At 42.4% G+C, this 13,484-nt stretch overlaps 1 protein-coding gene across 1 annotated transcript in view; it reads left to right on the top strand.

Moving 5' to 3' along the window:
* The first annotated feature begins 2,600 nt into the window (after positions 1–2,600).
* Positions 2,601–13,484, top strand: part of LOC149222931 (uncharacterized) — a 37,784-nt gene continuing 26,900 nt past the window's right edge. The window contains exons 1-2 of the mRNA XM_089387722.1: positions 2,601–2,661; positions 2,750–2,812. Of these exons, the coding sequence (XP_089243848.1) occupies positions 2,601–2,661; positions 2,750–2,812 (124 nt within the window). The remainder of the gene's footprint in view (positions 2,662–2,749; positions 2,813–13,484) is intronic.

Here is a 13,484-nt window from a genome sequence, read left to right as displayed (position 1 = left end):
TCACTGAGGCAGGGGAGGCATACCCATACCCACCGAGATAACATAGTACAAAAATAATGGTTCACCCAGAAATATAAAACTGAGCAATGAAGTACATGCTAAATGGTACATGACATGCTGGCATAACAGAGCCAAAAAATAATACAATGTGTCCCATATAAATAATGCACCTGGAAAAACATGAGCCAAGAATGAATACAATAATATCTGAGTACATGAGATACAAAGCCCCTTCCCTCAAAAAAAGGGTGGGAGGGATGGTAGAACAACCAAAGAAGCCCTACTGAACAAGGAAGGGCTCTGCAAAACTGAATGGATCATCTGGAGGAGACATGCATGCTATGAACATTGCAATCAGTAGGAACCGAACCCATCAACTCTGTGGAACTACATCTGAGGTTGTAGCATAGTAGGTATGCATCCGAGCATGTGGGGGGCTACTTGAAGGGCCACCCCCTCATGAGGTCTGAAACATCTCACACACACCCAAGAATCACTGGTACAATCTGCTGCATCACTGGACCATCAAGTGTATGGATCACGAACATGAAACGACCAAATCAAAGGGAAATAATGAGACCGTCTGCTCAATCCAAGGCACTGAATAAGAATGGAAGTTGGAACCAAGATGAACCGCCCTCTATGTCATTCTTATGGAATAAATGAGTTGATGTCGACATAATAGGTCCCACGATAGATGAGGCAACAAGGATCCTCAACTAAAGCACAAGGGAAAATAGTAATGTGATTGATGGACTGACACCAGGGATAATGGGGAAAAGGTGGGGCTAAGGGACAAACAGATGACTACCCTTGTCAGAGCATAAAGTGCATGGTTAACCTGGCAACAACTGACTTAACTCCAGAGGGGATGGGGACAATATGACTAGAGGCCAAATTGGGCAACACAGGATGAAATATATGCAAATATGGATGGAATATTGTGACATAATATGATGGGACATGAAGTAGACTCCAAGAATGCAAGGGTGATTCATAGTGGATGCTCTGAATAAGAGTGACTCGATGACGCTGCCACACATACTAGGCCCGGTTGGGACCACCCAAACATGAGTAAATGATGGTTACTCATGACGAATATTGACATATGGTATGATAAGTATTAAGAGGAAGTGGACCTCAAAGTACAAGTGTTGTTTTACGACGAAATTCGATTTTGAAGGGCGATGAAGTGACCTTTCTTGGAAAAAATGCTTCCTAGTGAAGTGTCAAATCATAAAAAAATGAGGAAGACCATTATAGAGCCCGGTGAGAGCTTTCAAACGATGTTGACGGTTCATCAAATTGAGCTACGGTCTAGTCCCATTGGGTGACAGAAAAATTGTGGATTTTTCTATGAAATGATGTTTTCCCTCCAATTTGGATTCATTTTCTAAGTGAGTTGTGGTGAATTTGGAGAGGAGGAAAAGGACCTAAATATTGTGGAGGTTGTAGTGGACAAACAGACCGTCAAAATCAGGCTCTGCGACTTTCAAGTAGGTGGCCTTACTCATCTCTTCAATTTCAATGGTTTATTTCCTTATTTTTGGCACCTGGTAGCTCCCTGAGAGACCCTTGCTCATGCTCATGGTTGCATCGCACTTTCTAGGCCCAAAAGTGTGATCTGGCTCGTAGGAAACAACTGGAAACCTACGAGCTCACACTTTCTGGGCTGAAAACTGTGATTTGGGGCTGGAGAGAGGGTTCGTCTGCTACACTAGTGGGGGTTGTAGGTTGATCAGTGTAACCCATTGTTTTCTTCTCTTAACTGACAAGACATGTGGTGTTTTGTAGGCATGGTAGAGCTGAAAATCAACTCACGTGAATGAGACTTAGATACTCTTAGATCCGAGATCCAGGGGGATTAGGTGGTTCGATGGGCATTGGCTCGTTATGGGGTTCTCAAGTTGGTAGAGAACCCACTAATGAGGGTAGGTGAGCCCTTACTATCGAGAATTGTGAGCTATTTGGATCCAGAACAAGAGGTCTTTGTCGTGCAGGGGCACAAGATCGAGCTCACATTACAGGATATTTACTTCTTGACCGGACTACCTCCCCTCGGAGTGGTGGGGGGTATTCATCTGGTGTTACCTCGTGGGAGGAACATTACTGAGTTTGTGGAGCGCCATTATCGATGGGGTGTTCGTGTCAAGGGCACGACTATCCTGCTTGTTGATCTAGAGAGGCTAGAGACATAGGTTATGGTCGCAACAGTCTTACGGGTCTTAGGCAGCCAGGTGTTCCACCACATCACTGGTGGGAAGATGATGTTAGTTGAGAGTGTTTTGGCTGGGACCTACTATGGGTGGGCCCAGATGATGTTGTCGTCAGTGAAACAATAGTTGAGTCTTTGCAAGAGGCAGGTGAATCATGACTGTGATTTTGGTACAGTACTATGTGCATTCTTCTTTGAGAAGATACCCACTATCCGTCCTCATGTACAGATCCAAGATGGGGGCCCACAGGAGCCCAGGATGCACCACTGGGGGTAGCTACTGCGAAGAGGAGGAGGAGGGGGAGTCGGACGGGTGTTCCAACCTGAGTTTTTCACACATTGGGATCAGATGCCCCTTTACATTGACGATTACCCTTATAGCGGGATGAACTATCAGGGGGATCCTGACTTGCCACTTCCACCTGGGCGAGCATGGGGACTAGACGGTAAGTATTAAGTTACTATATTTTTATGGTTTATTTTATATTTCTATCACATGTATATGGTACTGAGTGTGAAACATGTTGTATGCAGACATAACACTGGTAAAGCCGGCAGGATATGCAGGTCGAGCCGCAACGCCTAGGGCTACAAATCGTAGGTGGGGATACTGTGTTTCTTGTTGATTGGCATTGTAGGTTTGATGTACTCTTGACAGGGGTTTCAAAGCGTGGATGGCATGACTTAGAAGATCGGTACACAGATGAGTGCACCAGTCTTCTCTCAGAGTGGTGAGGTGTCGTGCGGCGCGTGGCGATGATAGGTTAGGTAGTACATGATCTACGTGCAGGTGGAGCAGAGCCTTTGGCACGAGATCCGCCAGACAGTGACTAGATGCAGGGACATGTGGGTCCCATTGATTGTGATATTTGTTACATGTTATGGGCATGTCAGATGTATTTAGATCTATGGCTCCAAACACTTTTATGATACATAATACAATTATGCATTTTATATGATGATGATGGTTTTCCATTTGTTTTGTTATATTTTGTGGTATACATGTGATAAATGTCAATCTAGAATGTTGTTTGTGATGGTATCTACATAGTGATTTTAGGCTCTAGGCACATGATTGAATGTAATGGTTTCAAATTCACATACCAATAGCTTCACTTGTAGATATTTTCTAAATAGGACTTGGTTATGCACATGATACACACCATTCAATTGCATTACAAGTAGCAAGGAATCTAAACAAACATGAAGATGAAGGATGCGATGAGCAATGGCATCAACTAACAAACTTATCACTGCATCATATTCAGCCTAATTATTGGTGGTAGATCCAATGGACACACCATTTGAAAGGACTAGCATATGAAAGGGGGTAAAAATGGCCTGGGTTGTCGAGGCTAGATTCCAGAAGAAGCGAATTGCACCGTCAGCATGACCGATATACGGTGTGGATGATGGATCCATCTGAAAGGTGCAAAATACAACTGATGAGATGATGCAATCTACCTAACTTCATGGCAGAAATAAAGACACACAAATCAAAGGGATGTGCTATGAGTGAAATTTCTTGAGGTAGAGCGCATTGGGATAATTAGGAAGGAAATGGCCTTCAAAATCCTCTGAAGAAATGACCCCTTGCTTAAGGGTAGGGGTAATCAGTGGTAGATATAGCTTCCATCTTGTCCTCATCAGGCTGAGAGATGGACAGACGGGAGGAAGATTGACTACATTATGAGGTGGCATTACCTGGTGCATCAACCTGAGAGAGAAGGTTCACATACGTATCATCTAGAATGGTAGACGATAGGTTGGTAGATGGTGAATCTACAGATGTTGAGACCTAGGATTCTATCAAAAGAGGTTCGATAGAAGTGCACACGAAAATATCTGAAAGGTTTGTCTGCAAGGAACTCAAAGATGATGATAGGTGAAGGATATGGACCATGGTTTCTATCATCTCGACATTGGGGTGAGGGATCACAATAGGGGGGCTAGAGTCTTCCTGTTCTGGTTGACTAGTGGTACCAGAATCCACGAGTAGAGTAGATGACCCACTACGAGTGGCCTCGTATTCGCGAATCGCTCCAAGGTAATCGTGAAATTCATTGAGATGAAGGCAACAATGGGAATAGTGACCATGATGATCACATAGGGAATAAGGGTGATGTGTGCACAATGTTTTGAGTTTCTTAGGTGGGATTGATAAGTTAACATGGAATTCTGGGATATTTGACTCAGGGAACGCTTCATGAACCAAAGGTTTAAACTGAGGAAGTTCACAACAATTGTTGGTGGCATGCCCAACAACTTTACACAAAGCGCACGGGAGTGACGGCTTTGGGGCCTTAGGGGCTGGAGGAGCTTGGAGAGCCTTGTCCTTAGGTTCTTTTCTCTTAGCTTTACCCCCTTGGCCAGATGACTTCGCAACAAGAGCTGGTTCCTATTGAGGTTGTGATGGAACTGAAGCAACAACAGGGGTCATGGGGACCGATTATACTGGGGTCAAATCATGATATGGTCTTGGATTACCGGGTGAAATGTTCGCAGGGGGATCGATGTACGATACTGGGATCCCCAGGGTCATGTTAGGAAGGACCAACAAAGCCATGACAGGTACAGAAAAAGTTCCCAAAGGGGGGAATAAGAAATGTATCTAGCTTGTAGGGTAATGCTCCGACGGAGCGACTCTTGGATGGTTGAGACTTGGAGGAACAGTCCTCGGTGGGAAAATCATATAGGCACCCACAAACGGAAGAGGTCTGGGTGGGTGGAGCCAAAAGGATTGGCTGAGAGGGTAAAAACAGAGTGCTGAGGAGCTGGTTATTGATTGGAGGGACTAACCTCATCAAAATTTATCATAAGGATATGGTAGTCACCAAGACCAGAAGGTTGGGGGAGATGGGCTACTTGACCTGGTTGAGGTTGAGCAGCAACAAATCCTTGTTCATGGAAAGGATTTGTGAGCATTTCCGGTTGAGATGGCGCAGGATTCTGAGGTGATTGTTGACCTCTAGAAGCTGCTTGAGCTTCCCACATTTGGCACATCTAGGGTAAGAGAGGACACTCATGTGTATAATGGCCATGTACACCACAACATGCATAAGGCTTGTTCGTATGAATAACCTTGTTCTGCTTGGGTTGGTCACCCTATTGCTGGTTGTTGGTGTTAGGTTGGTTCCCCTGGAGTTCACTAGGCTAGTTACCTTGGTTACCCTTGTTACCCTTCCCCTTGTTCTTTTTCTTCGAATTTGGGGGATTGGTAGCACTCTGTTGTGCAAACACCTGACCCTAAGGAGGCGGTGGCTGCTAGGGCTGAGGATGCATGGGAGGTTGTTGCGCTGATTCTTGAGGGGCTGGAGTGCTAGACTATGCATAAGAAGGAGAAATATTTTGGTAGACGGATTGGGACCCTGGAAACATGTTGCTAGCAGGAGGGGCATAAGTGTTGGAGGAACTGGTGCCCCTCTACGGGTAGCCATAACTTTGTTGAGTATATGGCGAAGAGTGTGAAAGGTATCCAATGATACCATCGGCGGTGTGAGATGGCCCCAGTGCATTGGCACTTCCATGACGACGAAGATCTGGAATGAAGGTATAGACATAACCAGATTGTGCATATATCAGATCATATCTCAAAGCGGTTTGGAGAGCTTCTTCCTCGGTCTGAGGAAAATGGGATGCGACATCTTTTCCAATGGGAGATAAAATGCTCCTAAGAAACCAATCTAGATAGACACAATCTTCGAAAGGTGGGGCATGACATGTGCTCCTCCTTCGACACCACTCTTGAACATGGTTAGAAAGGTGAGTGGTGGAGGACTGACAGAATGTGGTCAATAGCTTTGTACCAATTTTGTACCAGAGAGGTAACTGAAAATATGAAAGGAACGCTTTAGGAAGCATTGCAAAAATGGAATGAGATGTGAAGGGATAGTCTACATACTATTTTGCAGTGTCTCTAGTGAGTGTGCATTGGAAGAGCCAAAGACGAATGGAGTCATCGGTTATGGAGTTGGACGAACACCACATGTGGAAGTAGTGGACATGGTTGGTAGGATCCTCTCTAGCATTACACTCAAACTTTGGGATGTCTGGGAGAAGCTTAGTCAGCATAGAGGGCCAACCAGCATCATGGTTTATGGGGGTCATTTATCAACTAGTTAAAATCCGGTAGACTTAACACATCCATAAAGGGGAGCATGGGGGCTACCGGAACGGTTCTTGAGACTGTTCCGCTTAATGTGACCACTGAGATAGAACCGGAGCCAACACCAGGTTGGGTTCCTGCACCAGCTGTGGGTCCAGACATGGTGATGATATGTGGTGAAGGAGGCTTGGAATTAGATGAGGAATCAGAAGGACCAGGAGAAGAGTTGGTATGGGGACTCGGAGGGCTATGAACTCGAACCCGGTGAGGAGGGGTAATATGCCCAAGTGGAAACTAGGGTGAAGTCATAATAGTCTCTGTGACAAATGCCTTGGTGGTGCAATGGTGGTAGGACACACATGAAACAAAAATGGTGAAGGGAGATCAACAATATATCTTTGTCTCAATGCAGGGAGATAAATTTATTGTGTTAAGTCTTGGCTTGGTGATTTAAACCAAGCGCCATTTGCTTAAGGTGTGCTTGTGTGTGCAAGTGTATTAATTGATTAAGCTCATATCGTGTTTGTAAAAAAAATAAAAAAATCTTGTCAAAAATAAACTGAAATTAATAACAAAAAATGAACAACAAAAAAATTAACTAAACCCCACCCAAACTGGGTTTGCAAACACTGTGTTGGTTGGTGGTTAAATCGATGGGAAATACACTAAAATGGTCAAGAGATCTAAATATTGGTGTCATTGGGATCAAGTGACACTAAGCTGCTAGAAAGTGGTGCAACAACAGCAAATAACCAGAGAGGAAGATCGCTGCAAAAAGATAGGGAGATGGGTGAAACACTTAGGGCAACCGATGGGACCCTAAGGAAAATGACCAAACAAGTTTAAATGTGAAACTATAGATGGTAACAACCTATCTTAATAGATCTGAAACAAAATGGCATAGATATGGAAAATTTCATTGAAAGTGTTGCAGAAACTCAGACTACTCACTCAGCTAAACTCCTCCTAGAAAGGTGGAAGTGTACTAGAAGACCTAGGGGAGGCTAAATTCAACTTCGACAAGTAAATTAGAGTGGATCAAGGCCTAAATAGGTTGAGACAGAGGTCAAACAACCCAGCAGACAACTCTCTGCAAAACCCAGAAACAAATCTGAGAAAAACCCTAAAACCGAGAAATCACAGGTATTGACCTGTTTCTCAGTAGGGATCACACTTTTTGGGATTTTTAGTGCGTTCTGGACTCTAGATCGCACTTTTTGGGCCAAAAAGTGTGATTTTTTCTCTGTGGATCTCAGTCGGCAAATCTTGGAAAAGAGTGTTTCCTTTGTCATAGCTGGTTCTTGTGACCTACGGAAAAGACCAGAAAGCTTGCAGAAGTAAAACATTTATCAGATCTAGGGTTAAAAAAACTAGGAAATATTAAAAGAATTGAAAAAAAAGAAACCCTAAGCTGAAAACTAAAGGTCACCCAGGTTTCTAGATCTAAAGTATAAACCAAGGGAGTCGCTAATTTTGTGATTGGAAATAATTAGAAAATCCCCAGTGGAGTTGCCAATTTTGTTGTAGTGTTTTCTTCTCAAAAATGTAAGAAAAGAACCCACTTAAGATTGTGGATGACAAACAATCTCAACAATATAAATGGCTGCTAAACATTGTAGATCTGCAACAACTGATAGAAACAAAACCTGCTAAAGTTTGGATCTATGCCACAATCATAGTTAAATAGCAAAAAGAAAGAGTACTAACTCCAATCATCCAATGGAAACCAAATATGTAAAGAATAATTTTATTATAATACCTGTGAAGGGAACAAATAGATGCTACCACCCCCCCCTCTGGGATGGGTTCTTGGCTATCCTCAAACATCTTCAGCTTGTGTAGAGTCTCTCTCCTCTATAATGTGTAAACTCAGCCAAAATATGGTGTGCGACAATGAAAATAATCAGAGTTACAACATGGGTGCAACAATGAAAATAATCAAAAGTGAATCATGAATGGAAAAATCTTCTATTTATAACAAAATATTGAGTTATCCTTGAATAATGAGCAATAAAAAAAGTATTATTGATCCCATTCTTGGAATAACCACTTGGAATAATTTATTATATTTGGTTAGAAGGGAAAAAGTATTTAAAATTTTATTTAGAAATAATAAATAAATAAATAAATTATTTATCATCTCAAGGAATTAGTTAAGGAATAATAAAGAAATAAAGATTTATTTAATTATTCCTAAGGGATTTAGTCAAACTTGACAAAGAATAATAATTAATTAATGATTAATTAATTATTCTTGTAGAAAAATAAGATAATTAATGATTTATCTGTTTATTTTTCATGATTGGGTCAAATTTGACAAGAATAATAATAAAACAACGGTTTAATTAATTATTCCTATAAGAAAATAAAATAAATAGTGATTTATTTAATTATTCTTCATGGAATTAACTATAAATTACTTAACAAGGGTTGTTTATTAAGTAATTTCTCAGTGAAAGCAATTTTACTATGGTAAAATTGGCTTTACATGGTGTACTTCGATCCATCTAGTAAATTAGGCTAGATGATCAATTTTTTGGTGATAACACTGTTGAATTCCCTTGCATGCAATTAACAACACTGCTCACCTTGTCTGCTCCATGCCAGCTGTTGGGATGGATCTATAACTTGTACGAGCGCAATTTTATCCATTTGTGCATGTTGCACCCCCTGTTGTACATGTTCCTGCTACAACTCATTCTCTTGTCTGTGCAGCTCCTGTTCTTCCTCGAGATGTTGCTTCAGCGCATGCAACTCCTTCTATGTTCCTTTCTTTGCCTTCACACGATCTTTGTCTGTCACCTCATAGCCTCAATCTAAAAAGTTGCTTTTGTCATGAGTGGATCTGCTTCGAACTTGCAGCTTTGCTCCGCCTCTATGTTGTCAACAACCTTCCTCTTGCATTTGTCACGTGCAGGTGTTTGCCTTTAGCTGTTGTTGATGGTGATGCTCATTATGATGTTGTTGCCATTTCATCTTGATATCCTTGTCCATGAACAACTTGATGTCTTCATAGATAGGCAAGTTCATAGACCCTTGATCGAATACATCCCGAAGTGTGCTCTAAATGGTGTCCTTTGACTCTTCTCTCCTAGAAGCCATTGTACCTGTGCTGCCGAGAGGCAGACGAACACTTGTTATACCTGGAGACATAGCAACACTCATGACAATCAATTTGTCAATCGAAAACCAAAACAAACTAGAGGACTGGCATGCAACATACATGTGTGACTATCTGTGAAGATTGTGCAATTTTCATTGGGAGGTTGGGAGACTGACTGCCAAAATTGCGCAAGACACAGTCTGGGTTGTCAGGGGCTGACTAACTACTGGAACTGCATAATGCACAATCGAGCCTAGCTTATTGAGGACTGACACTACGCAATGCGCAATTTCAGTCAATATTGACATACAACCAGCAAACTGCATTGCATAGTTTCTGGGGCCAGTAGAACATTACCTCCAAGAATTGTGAAATGCAAGCCTGAAGGTCAATGTTGGGCCATACTTGCATAATTTCTAGAGGGAAGGCAGAGCCTATGCTTCCGGAAATGCATAGTGCTAGCTGGGCAAGCACGGTCCGGGCCAAGACAACCCAGATCGGTCGATGGGCGACTGAAAACATGAGAAGTCCGAATGCATGATGAGATGAGTGCAAACAAGAGTGAATGATCATACATGAAAATAGCAAGTGCAGGATTCAGAAAACAAGAAAGCATACATGTGTGTGAAGCGAGTCGCCACAACGACGATCGTTTGTGCAGAAACAGTGTCATTCATGCGACAGCAGTGAGATGCGAACGAAAACTGAAACGGTGCTTCTACAAGATAACATACATCAAAATGACAACAAGCGCTTACCAAAATCAAGCAGACATCACTCACATGAAGCGAAACACAAAAAGCGATAGAAACCTAGCGCTATACATGAAAAGCGGTCTTACCCCGAACAGCTAAGTTGAATGTGCCAAAGACTCATAGATGCAATGTGGGACGTCAAAGCTGCAAGGTCGATGTGAGGAATGAGCTCTGCAGCGTTCGGTTGATGAGTTTTAATAAAATTGAGGTTGTGACACGCATACCACAAATCTAGGAAAAGTGACACTTGGTGGGAGGTTTCTAAAATGATCCTTGCATGTAACCTCCAATTGCTAAAAACATATCCCTAAATTAAGGGATGTCTTTGCATGCTGCCTTGGGAGAAGCAATCCATGCATGCAAATCAATTTTTCTTGGTCCCAGAGGGAACCGGTCAACCTGAAGGCACATGCATCGGTCTGCAAGCCTGGGAAGAAAATATGCGCAGTTTTTGGGCTGAGCAGAGGTGATTGTCACAGAGGGATTGCACAATTTCTGAGAGGAACATGTGATTGTTTCCCAAGATTGCACAACTTTTGGGATAAGTAGTTGTCCTGGGTCAGACCTCATAATTTTCTCAAGGAAGCCTGTCTGACTATATTGCGCAATTTCTGAGCTCTACAAGCTGCCTGGCTGGATTTGCACAATTTCTACTAGTTGTTGGGTTGGTTGTCCCAAAGGGATTGCACAATTTATGGGAGCAGCAGGTGACTGCTACCCAAGATTGCACAATTTTTGGGCTGAGCAACTGTCCTGGGATGAATTGCGCAATTTTTGAGAGGAAGACTGTCAGGAATAATTACGCAATTCTGGAGCCCGGCTGGGTGTCCAACTAGGTTTGCGCAATTTTTGAAGGGAAAGTTGTTTCCCCTCCAGAATTGCACAATTCCTAGAGGGATCTTCTCAACCAGCAACTGACACTAAGTCCGGAAAGCAGCCTATGAAGGGGTGGAAGAAACTTGCATGCACAGGCTGACGGGACTCTATGAAACAGTTGAAGTTGATGTGCTTGACAGTGCAAGACATGCTGTTGAGGATGGTCAGTAGGGAGGCTCCAAAACAAAGCTAAGGAAAAATTTTGGAGGGTGGTTGTAACACTACAACAACTCTGCAAAGAACAAGATAGGGTGAGCTACTACTCCAACCTTAGGGGTAACAGATAGGGGTGATACCCTATTGTCCAAAGTTCCCTCAACCCCGGGAGCCCAAGGGGGAAGAGTATGGATCAGTGTCCTCGATCAGTGGTTCCCCTTATTAGGAGGGGCACATCCATTATTCCAAGCTTCTCTCTAAAGTCCAAGAACTTCCCTTTCTACAAAGCCTTGGTGAGAATATATGCAATCTGCTCATCTGTCGATGTGTGATGGAGTCGAATGACTCCTCTCTGTACCATATCACGAATGAAGTGATATCAGATCTCTACGTGGCTTGAGTTGTCATGAAACACAAGATTCTCTACTAGACAGATCCCACTCTTGTTATCACAATATAGTAATGTAGAGTCTAGGACTTGCTCAAATAGCTCTTCGAAGTGCTTCCTCAACCAAACTGCTTCACAACTAGCCATGCTAGCAGAAATATACTATGCCTCGATTGCACTCAATACTACAGACCTCTGCTTCCTCATCCAAGATATCGTGGCATATCCAAGACTAAAACAACATCCTGACGTACTCTTTTTGTCAATAACATTTCCTGCCAAGTCAACATTGGTGTATCCATGAAGTCGAACATCTTCGACAGAGTATCTTAGACAAAGTGTAAGCATTCCTTGCAAATATCTCAAAATGTTTTTGGTAGCGGTCCAATGTGCATAGAGAGGCTCGGTCATGAATTGACTCAACATGTTCACTACATTGCAGATGTCCAGACAGGTGTTCACAAGGAACATCAGAGCCCCAATCAACTGTTTATACTCATATGGATTTGCCAAATTGGGTCATACAGCTTCTGCACATAACTTTTTTAAGTTCATTTCCATCGGTGTGGGTAGGGACCTACATTCTATCATTCAAAATATTTCCAACAACTTCACAACATATTTTCCTTGTGAAAAGAAAATCTTACCGGCTTTTTCCTTACCTCAAGGCCTAGAAAATAGTGCATGAGTCCAAGGTCCTTCATCTGGAATTCAGAGGGTAGATCCCTCTTACGCTCGATCATCAGAGGCTCATTACCTGTCAAGAATAGATCTTCAACACATAAAACCAAAATCAGCGGCATACCTTGGACTACCTTGAAGCAGAGGTTAGGATCGATGTTGCTTCTTGTGAATCCTAGCTTCACCAAATAACTATCTAGGCAGGCATACCATGCTCTTAGGCCTTTCTTCAAACCATACAATTCCTTCTTCAATCTACAAACGTGTGTCTTTTGATCTTCTACTTCAAATCCTAGTGGTTGCTCAATGTATACTTCTTCTTGTAGCATGCCATGGAGGAATGCGGTGTTTACATCCATCTGATGAAGGGTCTATTCTTGACTTGTGGCAAGGGAAACTATCGAACGAATGGTTGTATATCGAGCCGCGCGTGCAAATATATCATCATAAGTTTCTCCCTCTTTCTGGGATAATCCTCAAGCCACGAACCTCACCTTGTATTTTTCAATTCTTCCATCAATTCCATGCTTGATCTTGAATATCCACTTCGAAGTTACCATGGATTTCCCCTTTGGTCTCGACACAACATCCCATATGTCATTATTCATAATAGATTCATATTCCTTTGCCATAACATCTTTCCAAACTTGTTCTTTTACGAATTTTTCGAATTTGGAAGGTTTGACTTGAATCATAGTGCTCATGGCTACAACATATCCTTGGTACCTATATGGCTTCTTCCTTTCTCTAAACGATCTTCAGAAGGGCACATGACTATTAGCAACTCGAAGAGTGTCACAGAGCCAAAGTGGTCTCTTCCTAGTAGGAGGATTAACAGGAGGAGAATCTAAGGGATCCATGGGATCATCAAAAATATCAGTCTCAGATTCAGGCATGGATGGGCCATCCAAGATATCCATATCACCATTCTTCTTGGGGGGAGGAGGCGGAGGAAGGTCTCTTGCTTTTCCAAGAGCAGAATCTTCATCAAATGTAACATCCTTGCTAATTTCGACCTTCCTTTGACTATGAATATATATTCTAAATGCTTTACAATTTTCATAATACCCAACAAATGTACCTTTTCCTCCTGTAACTTCCAAGTTGTTCCTTTTGTCCTTCGACATATGGAAATATACGAGACCTCCAAATATGCAAAGATGACTAATGTCGAGTTTCACACCTGTAAATACTTCTTCAGGAGT

This window comes from Pinus tabuliformis, chromosome Q (assembly GCF_031772625.1).
Source record: "Pinus tabuliformis cultivar Carrire ecotype Pingquan chromosome Q, CPIR1, whole genome shotgun sequence".
Lineage (NCBI taxonomy): Eukaryota > Viridiplantae > Streptophyta > Pinopsida > Pinales > Pinaceae > Pinus > Pinus tabuliformis.
Note: the sequence above shows the minus strand (reverse complement) of the source record. Positions and strands in the feature narration are given on the sequence as shown.